General features: G+C 41.4%; 1 protein-coding gene across 2 annotated transcripts in view; it reads right to left on the bottom strand.

Moving 5' to 3' along the window:
- Positions 1 to 24,235, bottom strand: part of LRP2 (LDL receptor related protein 2) — a 197,213-nt gene that overhangs the window by 78,873 nt on the left and 94,105 nt on the right. For both annotated transcript variants that reach the window (NM_001444893.1, XM_084998147.1), the window contains 12 exon segments: positions 925 to 1,034; positions 5,380 to 5,523; positions 6,899 to 7,065; positions 9,798 to 9,920; positions 11,957 to 12,131; positions 13,404 to 13,632; positions 14,820 to 15,004; positions 16,492 to 16,703; positions 18,136 to 18,384; positions 19,498 to 19,875; positions 22,672 to 22,788; positions 23,332 to 23,451. In NM_001444893.1, coding sequence (NP_001431822.1) covers positions 925 to 1,034; positions 5,380 to 5,523; positions 6,899 to 7,065; positions 9,798 to 9,920; positions 11,957 to 12,131; positions 13,404 to 13,632; positions 14,820 to 15,004; positions 16,492 to 16,703; positions 18,136 to 18,384; positions 19,498 to 19,875; positions 22,672 to 22,788; positions 23,332 to 23,451 — 2,209 coding nt within the window.

A 24,235-nucleotide genomic window follows, 5' to 3' on the forward strand; every position in this document is an offset into this window, starting at 1 on the left:
TTCCACTGAGGACTTAACTTCTAGACTTGAATCCTAGTTTTCATAACTTTCTACACTGCTTCCCAATCTTACACCCTTTTCCTACAAGTCCTCGTAATCCAATCCATATACATACCTCCTTCACCACCAATCCAAACTCAATCTCAGACTCTGAAATTCTTTGCTAAGTGCTAACCCTGGGTTCCTGTCATTATTTTCTTTCTCCTCTTCCATTCCAGGCTAGCTTTCTGGACAAAGTCACAAAACATTGTGACTTCTGAATTTACCAAAAATTTAAGCTGCCTAACCTCAGCTGAAGAACTCTCATCTCTTGCTGAATATTTTCTTCCTGCCCCCTGAGCCTTTCCACTCCAATCCTGACCAATCTTTCTAAAATACCAATTAGGTTCTATCACTCCCTTCCACCAAATTCCTGCTGGCTCCTTATTTCCCAGAAGAATACAATGCAATATTCCTTAACACGACATTAAAGTCTCTCCTCGATTTGTCCCTAAATGATTTTAGCTGCTATTATCTTCGATCTGGTCAACTGCACCCTGTTCTAAAAGTCTCCACTTCCAGTCCTCTACACAATCATGCTAAATATCACCATGTTCCAGGCCTTCACTGTGCTTTGGCTTCAAGTAGCACTTCCCATCAGCAACTCATTCTCCACCCACTGAAAGCTTTCTCATCCTTCAAGGTCTATTTCAAATGTTTATCCACCTTCTTAAAGCTTTCTGGACATTCATTCAAAGTCAAAACTGAATTTTTATTATTGTTCAGTCTTCTTTTTAAATGCCTGAAATTCTTGCTTCTTTTTAACTTGGAATTTTAAGTTCAGTGTCATTCATTGGAAAAAAAATAGAACAAAATAACAGAAGAGAACAAAGCAAGAGTGGTGCTGTATATATGACAGAGTGCTATTTATGAATGACTACTCACCCCTTGGCAGGATCAACAGTTATGCTAACTGGCACACCAATTCCAAGAGTTGTCCCATCATTTGTAATCAGTGTTTTTCTATATCTAACATTGCCCCGGAGTGTCAAAACCTATACAAGGGGAAAACAAAGAAAGTTAAGATGAAGGACAACTTCAATACACAACAAACTCAAAGCATGGTTAGGGGTGAATGAGAGGGTTCGTATGAGATTCAGATAAACCCCAAAAGCATTTCAGGGCTAGGAGGAAATCAGTCCAATAGAAAATGGGAGTAAGAAAACACAAACAACTCTCAAATTTCTATTTTCAAATTCACCAAAAGTTTCAGAAGACTTTTGTATAGAAAAAAGATTACACATGAGTGAACACAGAGAATCTTTGCCTGAGTGAAACTACACAAATCCCTTCAGGAAAACTCTGGAAGATAAAATGGGAACCCATGCGATTCAGATCTCCTGCAATTCAGTGACAGGACCATAGCACACAGTGGCCCAACAGAGGTGATGCAACAGCCAGAGTTAAAGGAATCCTGTGCCAACTTAACAGCCTGAGTGTAAATTCTGGCCCTGCCAGATTTGACTATATGACTGGAGACTAGTAAATTCATGCCTCTGAACTCAGTAAAATGTGGATGATAATGGCCCCTTGTGCATAGAGCTCACAGGAATGTGTGATTATATGTATTAAGTATTTCAATGTGTTTCCTTTTTTTAATTAGTCTATTTACTGGGACCTCACAAGGTAGCAGGCATTTTACGGAGCATTATCAGATTTAAAGCTCACAGTGAATCTGTGAGATAGATGCCATTATTATACACATATAAGGCCATGAAAGAGAGGCCTAGAGAGGTTTGTGGCCTTCCCAATGCTTTCTTGTTAGCACTGTTATAACCACAGTGGTAGGAGACCTCTGAAACATCAGAGAGATGTGGATTACAGGACTAGAAGCAATTTCTTTTGGAAACAAGGCTATTTTCATAGGCACTTGAGACAGTCCAAGTGAGAACAACCTGAGAGAAATAAGAAAATGCCTCTTGATTTGCATGAAGACTTTTCTATAAAATTGCATTTCAGTACAAACTGTTTCTATCTTTCTACCTTTCCCTTTTCTCTCCTTCTGCTGCATGGTTCCTTTCTCTCCTGTTTGAACGAAAATAATTGTTCTCTTTTCAATTTGTCTCTTACTGCTACAATTTCCTTTTCCTAAAGATGTCTTTGGTTAAAGGAAATGTCTCTCCTTGTTTTTTGGACTATACAGAGCGCCCTCACACAGAGCCATTTCTGTAGATTTCCCTTTTCAGCTACAAAATTGCATTTAGTGATGGGCACACAGCTACCCCTAGTGGAAATGTTGGAATGTCAATTACTCATGCTGGAAGGTTAAGGGTAACTAGTAAGTGAATACTATATCTCTTTCTGTTTTATTAGGCCATCTACCATGCTCCTGGCAGAGTCACAATTGATATCACCAACAAAAACACTAAAGGGGCAATATATTTTTACAGATATTCTAAATGTATTTATGGAAACAGGGCTCTGTATGTACAGGATACCCTCAGACTTACAGAATTATTAACCCCATTTTGCAGATAAGGAAGCAGAGGCTCAGAGAAATGATAACTTGTTCAAGGTCAAAGAGCTTGTGATCAGAGTCACAGCCACAAAATGCATTTTCATGTTTCAGGGTCTTTATTCACATGTTCTTATTTCCCTACCTCTTTATTAGGCAGAAAGACTGGTCAGCCTTCAGGACTTAGCTCTCAAGTAACACTGAGGGTAGGCCTTTCCCCACACACTTACCTCTGTCCTCAATCAGACACACTCTATACACACTTACATTGGAGCAAAGGTGTCCAGTCTCAGATGTGTGAGCTACTTAAAAGCAGAAAACAATGTCTGATTCACCTTTGACTATCCAGGACTAATCATGGCATGGATCCAGAGAAAGCAGTTCCTACTGCTTGTTGAATGAATGCATAAATGAGCAAGCAAGGCAGACTCAAAGTCAGGACTCCAAAGTTCTCTGTCCTCTGGACCTCACAGCACTGGGAGCACAATTACCCATTTCCATAGTTAAAGTGACCTCACCCATACACACACACACACACTCAATCCTTTCAACTGGTGGCTTTTTCATTGTACCTAACCCTGATGGAAGAGACATGCACCCTGCTGTCAGTCCAAAAGGGAAGACCCCATTTACAAAGCAAGAGAGCAAGAGATGGAGCAGGAGCATATTAATCATGATTGAGAATGAAGACATTTTTGTACTGAGATGGGAGCTTGGTATTAAAGGTCTTGGGCAGCAAATATTGCCTGTGTCTCAGCGGGCCATGATGTATTTAGTTGAGGTCATGCAAAATACCTTCTGTCACTGTCAAAGGCAGGCTGGATTGCAGGACTTGCGGTTTACAACAAAATTAGACCACCCACCCTATGCCTGGCCACCCAGAATCAAGACACTGAAGCTGACTGTTTAAGCCAATTTCTTAGCTTCTGTGGGTTTCAGGTTCTATCTAACAAAGAGCTTGAACCAGGAGTTCCTGTCATGGCTCAGTGGTTAATGAATCCGACTAGGAACCATGAGGTTGCGGGTTCGATCCCTGGCCTTGTTCGGTGGGTTAAGGATTCCAAGTTGCTGCAGCTCTGGCGTAGGCTGGCGGCTACAGCTCCAATTAGACCCCTAGCCTGGAAACCTCCATATGCTGCGGGTATGGCCCTAAGAAAAGACAAAAAAAAAGCTTGAACCAGATGAACCCCCAAGGTTCCCTCATGTTAGTAGTAGTTGCTGATTCTACCTAGCTTGAGATTAGCTTTTGTGCCTACTGTGAATGTCCCCGTCACTGAGAATGCTTCCTACACTTGGCAGCCCTCAGGGATGTGCTAAAGATTGAATGGTGTTTGCAGAAGATCTTTGTAAACTATAAAGTACTGTTCTGACTCCTCCTAGTAAATCTGCTCTAAATTAGTCATTTGGCTGCAGTGTGCCTTCCACATCTTTAGCATCCATCTTTCTTCTTTTTTTTTTTTTTTTTTTTTTTTTTTTTTTTTTTGGTCTTTTTGCTATTTCTTGGGCCGCTCCCGAGGCATATGCAGGTTCCCAGGCTAGGGGTCCAATCGGAGCTGTAGCCACCCGCCTACGCCAGGGCCACAGCAACGCGGGATCCGAGCCGCGTCTGCAACCTACACCACAGCTCAAGGCAATGCCAGATCGTTAACCCACTGAGCAAGGGCAGGGACCGAACCCGCAGCCTCATGGTTCCTAGTCGGATTCGTTAACCACTGCGCCACGACGGGACCTCCCAGCATCCATCTTTCTGAACGAACCCAAAGAGAACCAAATTACTCACTGATGCCTCATCCTGCACAGGGGACAATCACAGGACTGTCACTCTCACAAGACCACCCCTCTGCATTAAGAATTCTCACTCTCAGAATCACTTTGAATTAATAATCCCTTACATGTTTTAACCTTGCCCCAGAATGGGGCCAACCAAGACTAGTCAAGTTACCTCTGATTTGCTTCATGTGATTTCATACCTGTGCCCATATAGAATTTCTTATGGGAATTAAAGCAAAAAGAACATTTGTCTCAAAAAGAAAGCAACAAAGGAATTAGAATCAAGTTTCTACTTTGTTTCACTGTTGGAGTCATAGAAAGATTTCCATCTCAGAACAGAGATAACCTAGAAATTTGGTTTAGAACTGAAATCGCATTGAATACTTGATGAGAAAAGATAGTGAAAATTCCCTGCCTACTATAAGCTTCCCTTTATATCAAATCCCTTACAAAATGTTTAACTTAGCTTTGTATATATTTTAATAAATTACCTAAAAATATTTTTTTTGGTTGCACCTTGTGGAAGTTCCTGGGCCAGGGACACAGCAGTGACAATGCCAGATCCTCAAGCCACTGAACCACCAGTGAACGCCCTCTAAAATCTTGTTTTCTTCCTTTTTTTTTCTTTTTAGGGCCACACCTGCAGCCCATGAAAGTCCCTAGGCTAGGGGTCGAATTGGAGCTGCAGCTGCCAGCCTACACCACAACCACAGCAACGCCAGATCCAAGCTGCATCTACAACCTAAGCCACAGCTTGTGTCAATGCTGGATCCTTAACCCACTGAGGGAGGCTAAATTTTCATGGACACTGGTCGGGTTCTTAACCACTTAACCACAGCAGCTTAGTCCCACAGCCATAACAGGGACTCTAAATCTTTTTATATGAACAAGTTACCATTGATAAAACATTGAGGAAACAATTTTTTTTTTTTTGTTTCCATTGAGGAAACAAAATGGAGGAGTAGAAAGTTCCAATGACATGGCTTCAGAAACTTGGTTAATGCTTAATACTAATATCTCTAACCCTTTTGCTTCCTATGACAGCATTTCCTGAGAATAGATTTTACATGAATTGGAAACCAGTGTTTGTGTAACTATTATTATGGAATCATTACCTTAATGGACCGAGCTTCGCTATCGGTATAATAAAGGTTTCTTGAGAGCCAATCCAAGGCCAGGGTCGTAGTAGACCCCACCTTTGTTAGAGGATCAAACAAGGTCCTGTTGGTGCCATCTGTCTTCACTTTGTAAATTTCCCCCTGGAAAGAAAGACAAGGAGAGGTGAGCTGTTTCAAGGCCACAGCTTCTGCATGAAAGCACTTTCTTCATGCCAGCTGCTGTGTTTCTCTAACATGCCTCACACATGGAAGCAAGGCAGTTTCAAGCATCACTGTGTGGGCTCACTGTATATAATGTAATGCCAGCAGCACTTTGAAAACACTGATTTTCAAGTGTATCACAGGAGTACACATGGCTTACCATGCAGGCTTCCTCTGACATTAGCTACAGAGACTTCTTAACTATCAAAGGCCAAAGAGTCCTAAAAATATCCTAGGTCACCAGTGGGAATGAGAAGACGAGGAGTATATTTTACATAGAGGTGACAAGTATCAAACATAATGATCTTCCCTCTCTCTAATTTGTATTTTCTTTGTCCCTTCCCTCTCCTTACAGGTTTCTCCCCTAAAGGGTGAGCACAGAGGGTGAGTGGAAATGGAATTGGGAGGTGTGTTCTTTTCATCCTGAAGCAAAGTTTTTTTAATCGGCTGTACCCCCAGCACATGGAAGTTCCCAGGCCAGGGACTGAGTTCAAGCCAGAGTTACGGCAATACAGGATCCTTGAACCCACTGTGCCAAGCCAGGGATTGAACCTGCATCTCCATAGTGACCCAAGCCACTGCAGCTGGATTCTTATCCCACTGTGCCACAGTGGGAACTCCCCGAGGCAAAGATTCCAACTGAAGGCCACAGCGGCCACATCAAATGCTTTCCTGGAATTCCCTTAGCTATCTACTGCTTTTGGTCTTTTTTTATGGCCATTTCTGTGGCACATGGAAGTTCCCAGGCTAGGGGTCAAATCGGAGCTGTAGCTGTTGGCCTACACCACAGCCACAGCAACACAGGATCCGAGCTGTATCACTGACCTACACCACAGCTCATGGCAATGCTGGATCCTTAACCCGCTGATCGAGGCCAGGGATCAAACCTGCATCCTCATGGATGCTAGTAAGATTTGTTCCTGCTGAGCCATGACATGAACTCCCTGCTTCTGGTCTTGGTTATTTTTATGTTACTCTAATATCTTCTACAAGCTTAAAAGCTCAAGCAACTTGGTTACTGCTTCTCCTTGGCATGTATTCTGCAGCTGTAGGCAGCTAGTTCAGTGTGGGGAGAACCATGGTCACTTAATAAACGCTAAATGAATACATATATGCAGTAGCTTAAATGTGCTTATTATCAGATCTTTGCTCCAGCCAACTTTGACATCTCTCTCTGAGTTAAAAAAAAGCTTAGTAAATTAATTTATGTCTGGGCCATCCCGCCCTCCCCGCCCCAGCGAAAATTCAAGAAGGCTTCAGGGCAGGTAGGCTCTTCAAGAACAAGCTATATACTTGGAAGTTTTTCGAAACTTACTGGATAATCAGCATAATAGAGGAATTGCTCCGAGTAATCAACTTCAACATCATAGCCACTCTCCATCCCTGATATGGGCACCATAGCATTGTCGGTGTTCACCTCAGGATTAAGGGAGATTCCAAAAATTGTAGTGCGTCTTACAACTATTAGGAACGCGTCGTCATCTGTGAAAAGAACAGAATGTCTGTCCAAATGATACCCCAGCCATTTAGAGTATGGGACAGTAGTGTTACCATCTGATAGAATAAGATGTGATATAATGCACAATAGCTATTTCATGAGACAATCCAGAGCCTTCCGCTGGGTCAACTCCACATACAGCACTTCTGAAATTACTCAAGGCAGATGAGCATTTAACTTAACACTTCTTAATTCCTTACTCACACTGCTAAGCTACCCATGTTCGCTAAGAGACCCAGCTAAGTTCTTCCATTTCTATATACAGAATAACTCAGAAAAGAGTTGGATTTTGCCCAAAAATGAGAAAGAAAATTGATACATTTCTTGGTGAATGGCAAGTACGTTCAGAAAATTTTCGAAAAAGGACAATTGCTGTCTGTTGTTTATCAGAGACTTTAATTACTAAGTAAATACAATTTATGATCCCACCAATTGTTATTGGACTAATGTCTATCTTTCACGTTAGATTTTAGCTCGCAAAGGCCAGTGACCCTGTGTCACTATTATGTGCCCAGGGCTTGTCCCATAATAGTTCTCTAATAAATATTTGCTTGTTAACTGAAGGACCCTGAAAATGAAAAAAATGGATGGATGCATAGTAAATATGTAAAGAGTATCTTCTAAACTTGGAAGGTATTGGTACACTGCAACTTAAATATCTCCATATCTTATTTAAAATATGAATTCATGTAAATTCTTTAATAGATCCTTTTTCAAAAACAATCTTTATCTGGAGTTCCCATCAAGGCACAGCGGAAACAAATCCAACTAGGCACCAAGAGGTTATGGGTTTGATTCCTAGCCTTGTTCAGTGGGTGAGTCTTCCCATGAGCTGTGGTGTAGGTTGCAGATGCGGCTTGGATCCCGCATTGCTGTGGCTCTGGTGGAGGCCGGCAGCTGTAGCTCTGATTGGACCCCTAGCCTGGGAACCTCCATATGCCACAGGTGCAGCCCTAAAAAGCAAAAGAGATAATCCTTATCCTAACTGTAGTCCCATTATCAAAAAAAAAAAAAAAAAAAAAGACGTTCAAGGTTGGGGTTTTATTTTATCACTCCTCCCTGAGCAGAGAAAAACTTTGGAATGTGAGTTTCGTTATGAAGACATCTATAAGATATATTGCATACTAAGACAAAATATAAAATGATTACTGCATAATCTTCAGGGGTTAAAAATGGTATTTTCATTACATCGATAATCTGGGAAGGATTATGTTATTTTTTCTTAATTTACTTTCACATCTGATTCATTTTTCCTTGTTCCTGGATCAAACACAAATCCTCAGGGACATAGTTGGGTTCTTAACATGCTGAGCCATAAAGGGAATGCCTAAAATCATAATATTATCACATAAGCTCGTCTAGAGGTATTCTAGACACCCAGCACATAAAATTTTGGAGGCAACTGAACATTTAAATCAAGTGAAATGTTTTCATCTAGTTTTTTTTTTTTTTTAAACTTCACATATATTGTCTCTCAGTTACCCAAACTGCTACTCAGAAGCCAGCAGGGAAATGTTGATTAAAGTTCCACCTCAATAAAGTCAGCCCATGGAAAAACCACTAGTGGACTTACTTGTGAAAAAACAAAAGGTACTATTTAGAAATAAGACTTATCAATCACCACCAGATAGTAATATAGATTACCACAATCCCCAATGCAGAGTTCAACAATCTTTGTGTGGTGAAAGAATGCTTTGTATCCAGAATGTCTATAGCCCAGTCTAATCTTCTGCTGAAAGACTCTGTGGACACACTAAATTAAACAATGTCAACAAGGATTAGGTGCATAATCAGCCTCTGAAGAAAAATGGCAAATGCCAATACCTCTGTGAGCATTACCAATAATTAAAACCTTTCATCACAAAAATATTATTGCAAAATATGATATGGTGATGGAATTTGATTTTCAGTAAGATTATACCTGCATAATCTGTAAACAGCATAAATTTCCTGGTTTAACAATATATTTTCCATTTGGAAACTAAATTTTCCTCTAGATTAAGACTATCTGTCATTCAATTTAGGGATTTTTTTTAATCATTAGACATTTAATTTTAACTTATCTATAGCCATTTTAAGCAGTATCAAAAGATATTTATTCCTCTTCACTGAGAAATGAAGGAAACTTGAGTTTAGAATACCTCTCTAGACTTTTTAAGCAAAGGCAAATGATTTCTTAAAAATCGCCTTGTGGATTGACTAAATTTGTCCCTCCTTTCTTGCTTCCTAAAGTGCTTAGCATGACCCCCCCTCCCCCAGAGCATACTCTTCAATCAAACAAGATGAATTGCTCAAATAATTACTTAAAATATTTCATATAGAGAAAATTTTCGTTTTTAAAGCACAATATAGTAATAGTAAAGGTACTGAAACTGGAGTCAGAAGACCTATCCTCATTATTGACTCTTGGTTATGAGAAAAAAAAAATGAGATAAGGAATCTCAAAACTAAAGCTATCCACAAATGTGTTACTTCTAAATGAAGAATTAGGAATTCCCCATTATCAGAGCTTATTGACTCTAACTGTGCAAGAGAAAATGTGAGATGAAAGATTGTTGAATCACAGACACACAGGCTCAATTAACTCATCGCATATAACACACACTCCAGATATACCTGCTGAATCAGAGGGAACACTGCACATACGCTACCACACTGCTTTGCATAAACAAAGGCAAGCTGGACCTTCAGGGCACACTTAAAGGACATACTGTACCTCTAACACAAGTCATAGAATCTTGAGAGAGGCTCCACCCTGAAGGACAAGCACAGGAGTAAAGCCTCTCCGAGGAAAGCAGGCATAGATGGCTGCAGCGGGCTATGGTGCATGGATTTCTGGCTGTAATAGAAAGAGAAGAGAAAAAACCATTAGTGAATGGAAAACTGCCCAACATTAAAGTACACAGAATGAATGGATAAAGAAGATGTGCTATACACACAAAAAAAAATTGAATATTATTCTACCACAAAAAAAAGAAGGGAAGCCTCCATTTGCAACATAAATGGACCTGGAGGATATTATGCCAAGTGAAATAAGTCAGAAAAAGACAAATACTATATGATCTCCTAAGTTAAAAAAAAAAAAAGCAGGAGTTCTGGTCGCGTGGCACAGCAGAAACGAATCTGACTAGGATCCATGAGGTTGTGGGTTCCATCCCTGGCCTCGCTGAGTGGGTCAAAGATCCAGCGTGGCTGCGTGGCTGTGGCTGTGGTGTAGGCCGGTGGCTGCAGCTCCAATTAGACCCCTAGCCTGGGAACCTCCACACGCTGGGGGTGCAGCCCTAAAACGCAAAAAAAAAAAAAAAAAGCAGTGAACAGATTGTGGTTGTCAGAAGCAGAGAATGTGGGGTGGCAAAATGTGCAAACTCCCAGTTACAGTATTAAATAAATCTGGAAGTTCCCTTGTGGCACACGGGGTTAAGGATCCACCTTGGCTGCAACAGTGGCCCAGGCCACAATTGCGGTACAGGTTTGATCCCCAGCCCGGGAATTTCTACATGCCATGCAAAGAAAAGATAAATAAGTCTTGGGGATGTAATGTATCATATAATGACTAGTTCTTATTATACACACACAGACTTACTGTGATGGATATTCACTAAACTTACTGTGGTGATCATTTTACTATACATATATATCATACGTTTTATATCTAGCACTAATACAATGTTACGTGTCAATTATATCTCCATTAATAAGCAAAATTTTAAATATGCAGAGTCATCTTTTATTGTCCTCCCAGAAGCCCCCAAAACTTGGAGACACAAGCACATTGTTACCTCAGCTGGTTCATTTTTTGCCCTAGTTTACCATTCATAAAAAATAAAATAAAATTTGTGAGAGGCATATGAGAGAGGATTGACTTGCCCAAGGTCAGTCTATAAACCAATTATAAACCAACAGTCACCATTCAGTACTGGAAATTTGATGCTAAATACGATGTGTCTCCTTGGCTGATCCAAAAGAGATCTTTTTACATTAAATGAAAACAAGTGGTGTTTCCTACCTGACGTTGACATTTACCCACTGTTGTCCAAGTTTGGGTTAGATAATAATCTTTTCTTTTTCTATGAATGCATCCTTGTGTGTCTCTGCTCCTTGAAATAAAAGGAGCCTGTGTGCAACCTGTGCCATAGGATGGCTTATAGATCTTATGTATTCTTATTATATATACCTTGTTGGATTCCTTAATCCATCCATTCATTTGAAAACACTATACAAAACATTCTAAGCACTGGGAATACTGTAGGCAGATATATTCTAACAAAAGGAGACAGAACTCAACTCAGAAATTGTGATTTCAAAATGTGAGCAAAATTATGATGGGGGAGCCATTTTAGACTGGGTGGTCAAGGGCTACCATAGAGCAATAGAGAGAATTCTGAATTAACACTGAATTCTCTCTGAGGAGTAACTCAGGCAACCATTTAGAGGAGGGATGATCCTGGGCAGAAGAAAGGGGGACAGTGCAGATGTTCAGAGAACATCAGATTCGTTTTGATGCTAGTCAAATCTGACTAGCATCCACGAGGACCCAGGTTCGATCCCTGGCCTCACTCAGTGGGTTAAGGATCCAGCGTTGCCTTGAGCTGTTGTGTAGGTCACAGACGAGGCTCGGATCCTGCATTGCTTGCTATGGCTGTGGTGTAGCCCAGCGGCTACAGCTCCGATTAGACCCCTAGCCTGGGAACCTCCCTATGCCACAGGTGTGGCCCTAAAAAGCAAAAAAAATAAAAAATAGATTTTAAAAAAAGTCATAGAAATGTTAGGACTAGCATGGTTTACTAAAGAAGAAAGGGAGATGTACATATGAAACATTATACTTTTAATATTTCCCACAAACTATATACCCAGGCAGGATTCTCTGTCACTTACCAGTTGGTTGTCTTGCAGGATGAACCGCGACAATCCCAAGGGGCTGGCTAGCAGACAGTACCACTGACTCATTCCCCCCATGCCACTTGTTGGCTTTCCTAACATCCTGGGAATTGCGGTCAGTCCAGTAGATGGAATCTTCAAAGATAGTTATGGCAAAGAGATGCCCTGAACCCTGGGAAGCAGAAGAGAAGGATGAGACCTCCCCCAGAAATACAAACCAAGATGAACACAGCAGAGTATATCTACCCAAAAAGATAGTTTCCTTTAGCATTTAATTTTAAAATGACCTAGAAAAGTCATTGCTCAAGAGACAGAAAAAAATATTACTTTGTGACCTGAATCCCACTTGTCAAAATACTTGATCTAAATCTACCTGCACCATTTAACCTGCGTTTTCACTCTGGTAATTACACTGGGCATCCATCCATTGTATAAACGAAAGCAAAAGTCTCATGCAGACAGTAAGGTGACTTATGTAGATCACCTATCTAGTTACAGGTGCCTCATCCCCTACTCCCAAATCCTGGCTGCCACCCCATTATCACCACTCCTTATCCAGTACCATTTCTGTCACCTTCTTCTGCCATTCCCTGATCACATAATTTAGCTGCCTATTTCCTGAAGGTAGGGGGATCTGCCAGGGCCCCGTCTAGTCAAAAAACTATAATCAATGATAATCTTAGGAGTTCCCATCGTGGTACAGTGGTTAACGAATCCGACTAGGAACCATGAGGTTGCAGGTTCGATCCCTGGCCTTGCTCAGTGGGTTAAGGATCCAGCATTGCTGTGAGCTGTGGTGTAGGTCACAGACACGACTCGGATCCTGCGTTGCTGTGGCTCTGGTGTAGGCCAGTGGTTACAGCTCCAATTAGACCCCTAGCCTGGGATCCTCCATATGCTGCGGGAGGCAGCCCTAGAAAAGGCAAAAAGACAAAAAAAAAAAAAAAGATAATCTTAAACAAATGTCAATAACACCTCTTTGGTAAAAATACGTATTTTCTGCATTTTCCCATTTAACTTGTGAGAGTAAATTCACTGGAATTTCCTGAATACAAATATACTTATTTCCATGTTCACTGAGCAAACTTCTGGTTATTATGTATGTTCCCAATACAAAATATATAACAGGCTATGATTTAATTGAGGAACGTACATATAATTACATCATTATTTATATTGACTTATGGAAGCAACAGATTAGTATTTACAGATCAAGTAATCCACAAGTGATCAAGCCTGAATTGATAACTGACCAGGAACTAGAATATTTATTTTCTGTCAGTAATAAAAGATAGATTGGCCCTCACTCCTATTGCTATTTCCTGGATGGACCCTGTAATGTCTGTGACACAATAATTAACTTCTTTAGTTTTCTTGTTGCTCTATGTGCCTCCTATCAAGTCATTATTCTGGTTTTAGTTTGATTTCCTCGCTACCAACTTACCTCACCACTGGATATCACCTGCTTCCGATTGCTTCCATCATATTTACAAAAGTGTATGTGATCAAGATTGCCATCCGCAAAATAGAGCAGTCTGGTGGGGTAGTCAATAGCTAAGCCGTTGGGCCAGAAAATCTTCTGCTGGACAATGACAGTGCGCATCTCGCCATCCATGCTGGCTCGCTCGATGCGAGGGTAACTGCCCCAGTTAGTCCAGAATATCACGCGGTCACTGAGAAAAGAAACGGGACATATTTCAATACGGGAAATAACTGTCATTTTTCTTCTAAGAAATAAAATATCACGTTATGCTCTGCTTAAAATACATCCCTCTGCAGCTCAGAATATATGCACAGAGCTGACTATTTCCTCTGAGAGTCACAAAGTAAAACTGTAATTACAATGCAATCGCAAGCCATCTGGGTGTTTTTATCATGTTCATAAAATACGCAGTACATTGTGACACTGAAATGTCTCAATGCCAATTCATGTTTCTGCAAAACCCACAAATAGTTGATGTAGAAAAAATCCATCTGTCCCTGTTTATCTACCCTGTCATTTTTAAGATAAAGCGCTCTAATAAATTGAGATTCATCATAAATTTCACTGGTGTGTAATACTTCACAATAGCTAGGAAGTCTGCATTACCTAAAACATAACCCATTATCCTGTGGACAAGAATCTAAGGAAATTCAAGGAAAGAAGCCCTCAAAGTTTTCTAAGCACATGGGAGAATTCTTCTTCTTCCCTTTAGGACCATCAGGCAAAACCTTCCTTATGTGATATAAGGGGAGCTCTAGTAAACAGTATGAAACTGAAGCAGGAAAATCTGGCTTCTTTGTTGTGAAACTCTGAAATATACATGATACATCAAGTGCCATAGTCCATCTATAGAGTATTAACTATATGCATTTGTTAAAGACTTAATCATATATTTCCAAGCTAATAAATCAATGTGATCTTCGTTTTAGTGAACAACCTATTGTGCTTTAAGAAGACTATCCATCGGGGTTAACTGGTGCAGCAGTTAACGAATCTGACTAGGAACCATGAGGTTGTGGGTTCGATCCCTGGACCAGCTCAGTGGGTTGAGGATCTGGCTTAGCCATGAGCTGTGGTATAGGTCGGCAGCTGTAGCTCCAATTCAACCCCTAGCCTGGGGACCTCCATAAGCTGCAGGTGCGGCCCCAAAAAGCAAAAATAAATAAATAAATAAGCAAAAAAAAGAGAAAAGACTATTAAAATAAAGGAAGGATAGCAACAACCAGTTGTATGGTTACCACTTCTATAGCAATGTTTAAACAAGGGATCATTTTAAATTTTGTGATATAATTGTTAGTCACAACATGTGACTGCTGTTTTTCCCTCATACAATGTAAAGAAAGCCAGCATCGTTTAAAAAAAAAAAAGAAGTCTTACTTAACTCTGGGATCTAATACTATTCCTCTTGGACTTGTTACGTTTTCACTCAACAGCACAGTCCTGAGGGTTCCATCCAGTTTAGAGACCTCAATTGTTTCCAGAGCAAAATCTGCCCAGTAAAGATTGCGTCCTACCCAATCTACTGCAATGCTTTCTGTCATGATGTTACCACTGTTAAAGACCTAAAAGACAAAGGTGAAGAAAAAGTGAATTCTTAAGGGACTAAATGAATGCAAACATGGAAATTATATGAATATACAGAACAAGGCATCTAACTTGTCCTATGATTGCTTGTGAAAATGGTCTTCCCATGTAGAAACAGTAGGACTTTCTAGGAAAAATATACAAGATTTTGTAAAATTGAATACTCTATGGGTGGATTAATGGGTAGTTTTAGTTTCAAAGTTAATTTCAACTAAACAAAAGATGCAACCATTCACTAGCGGCCCTGTGGAACTTTACAATATTCACATACCAAAAGAAAAACCTTTATTGATTGTTAACAATTACAAAGTTCTAAGGAGCAGAGGAAACATAACCATCAAGAATCAAGAAACTGAAATTCTGGGAGATGGATCAAGAAACATGATTGAGGAGTTCCCATCGTGGCGCAGTGGTTAACGAATCCGACTAGGAACCATGAGGTTGCGGGTTCGGTCCCTGCCCTTGCTCAGTGGGTTAACGATCCGGCATTGCCGTGAGCTGTGGTGTAGGTTGCAGACGCGGCTCGGATCCCACGTTGCTGTGGCTCTGGTGTAGGCTGGTGGCTACAGCTTCGATTGGACCCCTAGCCTGGGAACCTCCATATGCCGCAGGAGCGGCCCAAGAAATAGCAAAAAGACAAAAAAAAAAAAAAAAGAAAAGAAACATGACTGAACTGAAGTTGCCACTGTGGCTTAGTGGTAACGAACCCAACTAGGATCCATGAGGACACAATTCAATCCCTGGCCTCAATCAGTGGGTTAAGGATCCAGCATTGCCATGGGCTACAGTGTAGGTTAGTCATGGCTCGGACCCCCGCATTGCTGTGGCTGTGGGGTAGGCCAGCAGCTGCAGCTCTAATTTGACCCCTGGCCTGGAGGTCACGTGTGTGGCCCTAAAAAGACAAAAAAGAAACATAAATAGGAGTTCCCATCGTGGCGCAGTTGAAACGAATCTGACTAGGAAGCATGAGGTTACGGATTCAATCTCTGGCCTTGCTCAGTGGGTTAAGGATCCAGCGTTGCCGTGAGCTGTGGTGTAGATCCCAGACGCGGCTCGGATCTGGTGTGGCTGTGGCTGTGGTGTAGGCTGGCAGCTGTAGCTCCGATTAGACCCCTCGCCTGGAAACCTCAAAAGACAAAAAAAAAAAAAAAAAAAAAAAGAAAAGAAAAAAGAACCATAACTAAAGACATGAAAAGCATTTTCCTCATCTCTCTAGGAAAGAATCGCTTGCAACTAGAAAAAAAAAAAAAATGCAAAAGGGACCTCAAACAGGTTGTGAGGTCTCTGCATAATGCAACCTGGAATTCAGGGGCATGGATCTCCCTTCACAGCCCATTGATTAGGAGGTGAGCGGCCTGGTGGGTGAGGCCAAGATGAGGTAGGACTTTCTTTAACTGGGGAGTAACAGTAAATAGACAAAGACAGGGGATCTAGTCAGGCCAAAGGTCAGTAAAAATGTACTTACTGGTTTTCTGTCTGTTCCATTTTGAAAGGCACTGAAGATTTTACCCAGAGTTTTGTCAGACCAAAAGATACGACCTCTGACTGAATCAAAATCAACAGCCACAATGTGAGAGCCATCCTGGATAAGCGCACGCATATGGTCCATACTTTTGGTGATGTTGTCAGCAATAAGCTGGTTCTGATTTGCCACAACTAACAGCAGACTTTCTGAGGCTGTCCAAAAAGAAAATGCAAATTTTTCAACACTTCTGGGAGGAAAAAAACTAATTATGATCTTATGTGATAGGAATTCCCGGCGTGGCACAGCAGAAACGAATCCAACTAGGAACCAAGAGGTGGCGAGTTCAATCCCTGGCCTTGCTCAGTGGGTTAAGGATCCAGCATTGCTGTGAGGTGTGGTGTAGGTCAAAGACATGGCTCAGATCCCATGTTGCTGTGGCTCTGGTGTAGGCCGGCGGCTACAGCTCCGATTAGACCCCTAGCCTGGGAACCTCCATATGCCTCGGGTGTGGCCCTCAAAAGACAAAAGACAAAAAAAAAAAAAAAAAAAATCTTATGTGATACCATTGGTAACAGAAAGAGATGTCATTCCAAACCTAGAGTAATGGAAAATCAAAAATCCCAGTAAGAATGATGTGACCCTGATAGTTAGCTGGAAGTTTTTGAAACTTTTTCTTTGAATTACACTTCAATGTCTATCTAAATGTCAACTTGGAGCGAACTATACTTGCACTCTTCCTGTTACTATAGTTACTTTCATACCTTGCTTATTTCATACTTTGCATTCAGCTGCAGCAGAGACTTCTAATTGACCTCATGTCCCCTCTCCTCTCCTTTTTGGTAATAAATTATGCCACAGTTTAGCACAGCGTGGGGCCTTCCAGCTAGAGGTACTTCTTCATTTTCATTTCCATTTGGAGTGACCATATGATTAAGTTCTGACCCCAAAAAATGTGAGTGGTGGGAGTTCCCATTGTGGCTCAGCGATAACAAACCAGACTAGTATACATGCGGACTGCGTATTCCCTGGCCTCGCTCAGTGAGTTAAGGAGCCAATGTTGCCGTGAGCTGTGGTGTAGGTCACATTGCTGCAAGCTACAGCACAGGCTGGACGTGCAGCTTGGATCCTTTGTTGCTGTGGCTGTGGCGCAGGCAGGCAGCCGTAGCTCCAATTCGACCCCTAGCCTGAGAACTTCCATATGCTGCGGGTGTGGACCTAAAAAGAAAAAAAAAAAAAAAAAAGAAGCGATCGGAAATGTGAAGCTACTTGCCCCATTTCTACTTTCTGAGAGAAGTCAAAGACTGAAGCAACAGCATTGGATCTCTCTATGGAAGCCACACTGTGAAGGTAACTGACCAGCTTTACCCCCTGAACTGTCTACTGTCCAGACTCCTACCTGGAAAAGAAAGACACTGCCTATTTTGTTTTAATATTCTGTATTTTCTCACTCTTAAAGCAGCCGGAGCAATACCTTAACACATAATACTAATACTTTCATGCAGTAGAAATTGAATTAATACTGGTTGAAATTGAATTCAGTAAGCATTACTTAAAGATGATGAAATCGGCAAAACGCGACATGTAATCTTAAGCTCTGGAGTGTGCTTGTTAAATTGGCAGGAGTTGTTAGTTCGCTTTTAGTACCTGTAGCTTTGCAAGTCCTCTGGTCAGCTTCCAAGCTGTATTCTATATCACACCAGCACCGGAAAGAGCCTCTCATGTTGTAACAGTGCTGGCTGCAAAAGCCAGGAATACGACATTCATCTATGTCTTCACACGTCTTAGAATCATTGGCAAGCCGGTATCCCAAAGGACATTCGCATTGAGCCCCAAAGGGCCCTTGAATACACAGATGAGTACAACCACCATTGGAATGTAAGCAGCTTTCCTGGTCTAGAATAAAAATAAGAATCACAAAAGAGAAAACTTAGGAATCTTTGCTTCTTCGGTTCACTCTGTTGTATTAAGTGTCATACAGTCTCACGCCTCCTTCACACAATACCCAGGTGAGAGCCACAACAGAATCCACCTGGATGAGCAACCCTGGCTGGTTGTTCAGGGCTCTGATTTGCCTTAGGATCCATCTTTCACATCCACTAGACCTGGACAGCTTTCTTCACGACAGCCCTCTTTCAGAACTCCACTTAACAACTTGGGAGAATAATGCTGACATCAGGAAACAAGACAACTGTCATTAATAAATTGTCCAAGGAGACCTAAATTTCTTCCCACTTGCTTCCTGACATTCTTCTACCTACACAGAAATGGGAGATAAGACTTGGACATAGAAGAGCAAGCGCTGGAAGGTCTATGAAGGGGAAAGGCAGCTGGAAGACTCAAGGACACAGATGCCGTAACTTGCCATCATCAGGGCTAAAACAGCAATGTCGGAAGCATCCAAAGATAGTTCATCTACCTGAGGTTGCAAATGCCCTCTATTTCCATGTGTAACTAATTTATTTGTAAGAGCCATGATATGAAACATGCACTAGGAGGGGAAGTCAAAACGATTAGGACATTTTCAGCACAAACACAATACATATAAAATCTAAAATACTTTGCAATCATACCTGGCTGGGGTTCATCTGAGAGTGAGCATTGATTAAAGAGGAAGGAAAGAAAGGACAGTAATTAGGATGGCATGCCAATCAAAGGATTTTAATCACAGCAAACACAAATCCCGAGATTTCATTTGTTTTGTGGCAAGTTCTAATCATCAGAAAATATTAAAGTTAGAAAAAACTTATGAGCACATTATCAACAGAGCCAGATTTAATTTGATGATCTAATGAAGTGAAAACACAGGACCAGGAGAAAAGGATTCAATGAGAAATATTATCCAATGATTATTCTATGATGGCTAGCCCTACGTAGATTTGAAGTCAGAGAGGAACTGAGATCCCTTCCCCAAAAGTTGCAAGGTAACCGTGACTGACAATGATGGTACCCAGCAGGCCGTCGTTCAGAATGAGTCCACAGCCAGGAAACTGTGGTCGGGAAACTTACTGCAAAGTGGGGACTCATCTGTCCCATGGGGGCAGTCAGAGATGCCATCACACACTGAACTCAGATTCACACAGATGCTATGGCCGGGGCACTGCCACTGCCAACTGGGACACAGAAATGGCTGGGTAGGGCAGTCTTTCTCATCACTCATATCCCTGCAGTCATTGTCCCCATCACAGAGCCAGTCTCTGAAGATGCAGTTTCCATTGGCACAGAGGAAACGAGAGGGAGGACAAGTTCTGGGGGGACAGCCACTGTGCTCATCAGATCCAGTGAGGCAGTCTGGGTGCCCATCGCACTCCCAGCTATCCGGAATGCAGATGCCATCTTCTCTGCACTGGAATTCATCTTGGCGGCACATCCCGGGAGGCCTGGTTGCTAAAAGAACAGGGGGGAAATGGGTTTGAGAATGCCATCCATGAGCCATTTTACAGAACTCCTAGATTTAGAGGAAATGGTTTGGGATCAGTGGTAGGCTTATAATAATGACTATGACAAATCAAAAATCATCAGAGGGGAGTTCCCGTCGTGGCTCAGTGGTTAATGAATCCGACTAAGAACCATGAGGTTCGATCTTTGGCCTTGCTCAGTGGGTTAAGGACCCAGAGTTGCTGTGAGTTGTGGTGTAGGTCACAGATGGGGCTCGGATTTGGCGTTGCTGTGGCTATGGCATAGGCTGGCGGCTACCACTCCAGTTGGACCCCTAGCCTGGGAACCTCCATGTGCCATGGGTGTAGCCTTAAAAAAGACAAAAAAAAAAAAAAAAAAAAAATGACTAGACTAAGTTCTGGTCATGGCTCAGTGGGTTAAGAACCCGACTAGTGGAGTTCCCATCATGGCTCAGTGGTAAATAAATCCAACTAGGAATCATGAGGTTGCGATTCGATCCCTGGCCTTGCTCAGTGGGTTAAGGATCCGGCGTTGCCGTGAGCTGTGGTGTAGGTTGCAGACTCGGCTCGGATCCCGCGTTGCTGTGGCTCTGGCGTAGGCCGGTGGCTACAGCTCCAATTGGACCCCTAGCCTGGGAACCTCCATGTGCCGCAGGAAGCTGCCCTAGAAAAGGCAAAAAAAAAAAAAGAAGAAGAACCCGACGAGTATTCATGAGGATGTGGGTTTGATCCCTGGCATCACTCAGTGGGTTAAGGATCTGGCATTGCTGTGGAGCTTCCATATGCCACAGATGCAACCTTGAAAATAAAAAAAAATCTAAAATGATAGAGGATCTTCTCTGACATTGTGGTACATAGAGATATTTATATGTGTCTGATTAGCAGATCTGACAACAAGGAACAGGATGTACAACTCTCAGATTGAAGGTAAGTCCCTGAGTCAAAAGAAAAATCTGTTTCCTGTGTTTCTAATTATAGATTAAATAAGAAAGAATCAGCAGAGCATTTTAGTAGGGCTTAAGGAGTTACGGTGGCTCGGAAGTCATGGTTTTAATACCATATATTTGGAGGTTATAATTTTCCCTCAAATGAATTCTATCTAATGAAACCAGCATACATTAAGGAAACAAAAGATGACTGTAAATCCCTAACTCTTTGCAAACTTTCTGTTATCCATGGGGCAATCCTTGAGAGACAGGTAAGAGTAGACCCAAACTCCCTCCCAAGTACCCCAAAAGGCAATAGCAAGTCGGGGCAACTGGCACTTTAACCTCAGATCACCACAGAAGAATTCCAGATTTTCAACAGGAAACAGGAAATTCAGTGATTAAGAATTTCTGGCACCTATAAAGTAGGTCAGCACTTTTTTTTTTTCTTTTTGGTCTTTTTAGGGCTGCACCTGTGGCATACGGAGGTTCCCAGGCTAGGGATCCAATCAGAACTACAGCTGCTGGCCTATGCCAGAGCCACAGCAACGCCAGATCTGAGCTGCATCTGTGACCTACACCACAGCTCACAGCAATGCCGGATCCTTAACCCACTGAGCGAGGGCAGGGACTGAACACGCGTCCTCGTGGATGCGAGTCATATTAGCTTCCGCTGAGCCACGACGGGAACTCCACTTAACTTTTCTTTTTATCCGAGGATTAAAGAAAAGCACTTCTTTTCTGACTGGGAAGGAGAATTGATAGAAACCTACTTTTTTCTGGTCCAAAATATTCAAACAAATGACCACACTGCCTCACTTAATACAAAAATTGGGCAATAAAAAATCCTGTCTGGACATGGAGAACAGACTTGTGGTTGCCACGGGGGAGAGGGGGGATTGGGATGGAGGGGAAGTTTGCGGTTGGTAGATGCAAACTATTCCATTTAGAATAGATAAGCAGTGGGATCCAGAATAGCACAGGGAAGTATATCCAGTCTCTTGGGATAGACCACAACGGAAAATAATATAATAAAGGAATATCTATACATGTGTGACTGGGTCACTCTGCTGTACAGCAGAAGTTAACATTGTAAGTCAACTACACTTTAATAAAAAAATTTTTTTTAAATCTTGCCCAAGTTCCCTTTGTGGCTCAGCAGTTAACAAACCCAACTACTATCCACAGGACTCGGGTTCGATGCCTGGCCTTGCTCAGTGGGTTAAGGATCCCACGTTGCCATGAACTGTGGTGTAGGTCACAGACATGGCTCGGATCTGGCATTGCTGTGGCTGTGGTGCAGGCCAGCAGCTATAGCTCCAATTCAACCCCTAGCTTGGAAACCTCCATATGCTGCAGATGTGGCCCTAAAAAGACAAAAATAAATCTTTTCTATTATAAGTCTACAACTTGTGGAGATTATAGGTCCATCAGATTTATATTCTTCCAAGTTCTCCTTGAATCCTCTGAAATAATTTCTCTGAACAAAAATATCTTGAGTTCCCCAGTGGTTCAACAGGTGAGGGACCTGGCATTGTCACTACTGAGTCAGGGGTTCAATCCCTGGCCCAGAACTTCCACATGCCACATAAATAAATAAATAATATCTAAGAAATATTTAACCTACTAAAGAGACAATTTGAAAGTGCCTGCAATTATAACCACTTGATTCACAAATTCTAAGTCACTATTTGGTAACACTGAATCAATTGCATGCTCAGGTCTGCATTCCTTTGATAATGCTTTGTAGTTCAGGCTGCTTTCCTGAGTCTGAGTCAGAGATAATGTGTGGTAATCTCAATGGTGATAAACATGAAACGATCTCGTCATCTGAAACATGCTGGGAAGATGGTACTTACGACAATCTATCTCATCAGAGTGGTCACTGCAGTCAGAAACACCATCACATCTATATGTGTTGCTAATACATTTGTTGCTTCCGACACATTTGAATTGAGAATCAGTGCAATTAATTACTAAAAAATGAGAGAGAAAAATATTAGAAATTAGCTCAAGAAGAAAAATGACTAAACATTTTTTCTAAAAATCATAAATAAAAATAAAAAGCCCAGATATCTAAGTAACCTAAACATCCACCAATGGATAAAGAATATTACTCAGTCATAAAAAGGACTAAAGTGTTGCCCTTTGGAGGACTTGGAGGATATTAGTTAATGAAATAAGTCAGGAAGAGCAAAACAAATACTGAATAAATATCACTTATTGTAGAATCTAAAAAAATAAAATAAAATAGTGAAAACAACAAAAAGAAGCTGACTCAGAGATATAAAAAACAAACTAGTGGTTATCAGTGGGGAGAGCATGGGGAGAAGGGCAAGATAGGGACAAGTTGCAAGGATATATTCCACAACATAGGGAGTATAGCCAATATTCACAAATAGTATAATCTTAAATTGTCAACCACTATGTTGTATATCTGAAACATATACTATGGTAAATCAGCTATACCTCAATAGATTACTGTAATAAAAATCTGAAAAATAAAGCAAGGTACTTACCACAAGCACTCTCATCAGACCCATCAGCACAGTCCTTATCCCCATCACAGACAAAAGCTAGGTCAATACATCGATGATTAGGGCAATGAAATTGAGTAGGTGAGCAGGTCTCTCCAAGATCTAACGTCATCGGAAAACAAAACCAAGTAACAGTTTATTTCTTGTTCAATGTGTACCAGAGCCAAACTGTAAAATGCTAAGCAAATACATATTATCTCATCTGTATGTGTGTTCCCAGATGCCAAGACCATACACCAAAGCTAAGCAATGGAGCCCAGCAAGGCAGCATGGTCCGAATGATCCCAAAACCTAGACACAACCATGTAGAGAGAGATCGTGGCAACTGGATTTAATCCAAAATCTAGGCAGAACAATTCTAAACACCAGGGTCCTAGATGGATGAAGAGTTACAGCCTTAGGGTCAGATGTGCTGCCTGCCCCACTCACAATATGAAATGGTATTAAATACAGTCTCACAGAACAGGAAAGCTCGAAGAGGTCATAAAGCTCATCTCCTCCCGAAGGAAAATGGCTTTGCCTAAACACACAACCAAGACAGAACTTAGTCCAGAGGACTTTGCTCCACGGCAACTATTATCTCAGATATGAAAACAAACAACAACCTAAAGGAAATCAGAACTAGCAAAGATGAAAAGCAGATGGGTAAGATTAATGAAGTTTAGAGGTTCTGTGCCTCTTTATTTTATCGACTTTTTGCCTTTTTGTCAAATGTCTAGATGTGTTTATATGATTTGGAAAGAAAACTTGTTGTAAATATCTGAATAATTAGTTGAAGGTTTTTTTTTTTTTCCAGTTTTTATCTGGATGTTAAACATCAGAGACAGTCCTTCTTTTGCTTCCATAGAAAATAATCAGGAAGACTTTCCAAGTCTTTGCTTCTATA

The sequence above is a fragment of the Sus scrofa genome, chromosome 15 (assembly GCF_054392235.1).
Source record: "Sus scrofa isolate SSC_HxYL_T2T_F1_AM1 chromosome 15, Sscrofa_HxYL_maternal_Yorkshire_Landrace_v2.0, whole genome shotgun sequence".
NCBI lineage: Eukaryota > Metazoa > Chordata > Mammalia > Artiodactyla > Suidae > Sus > Sus scrofa.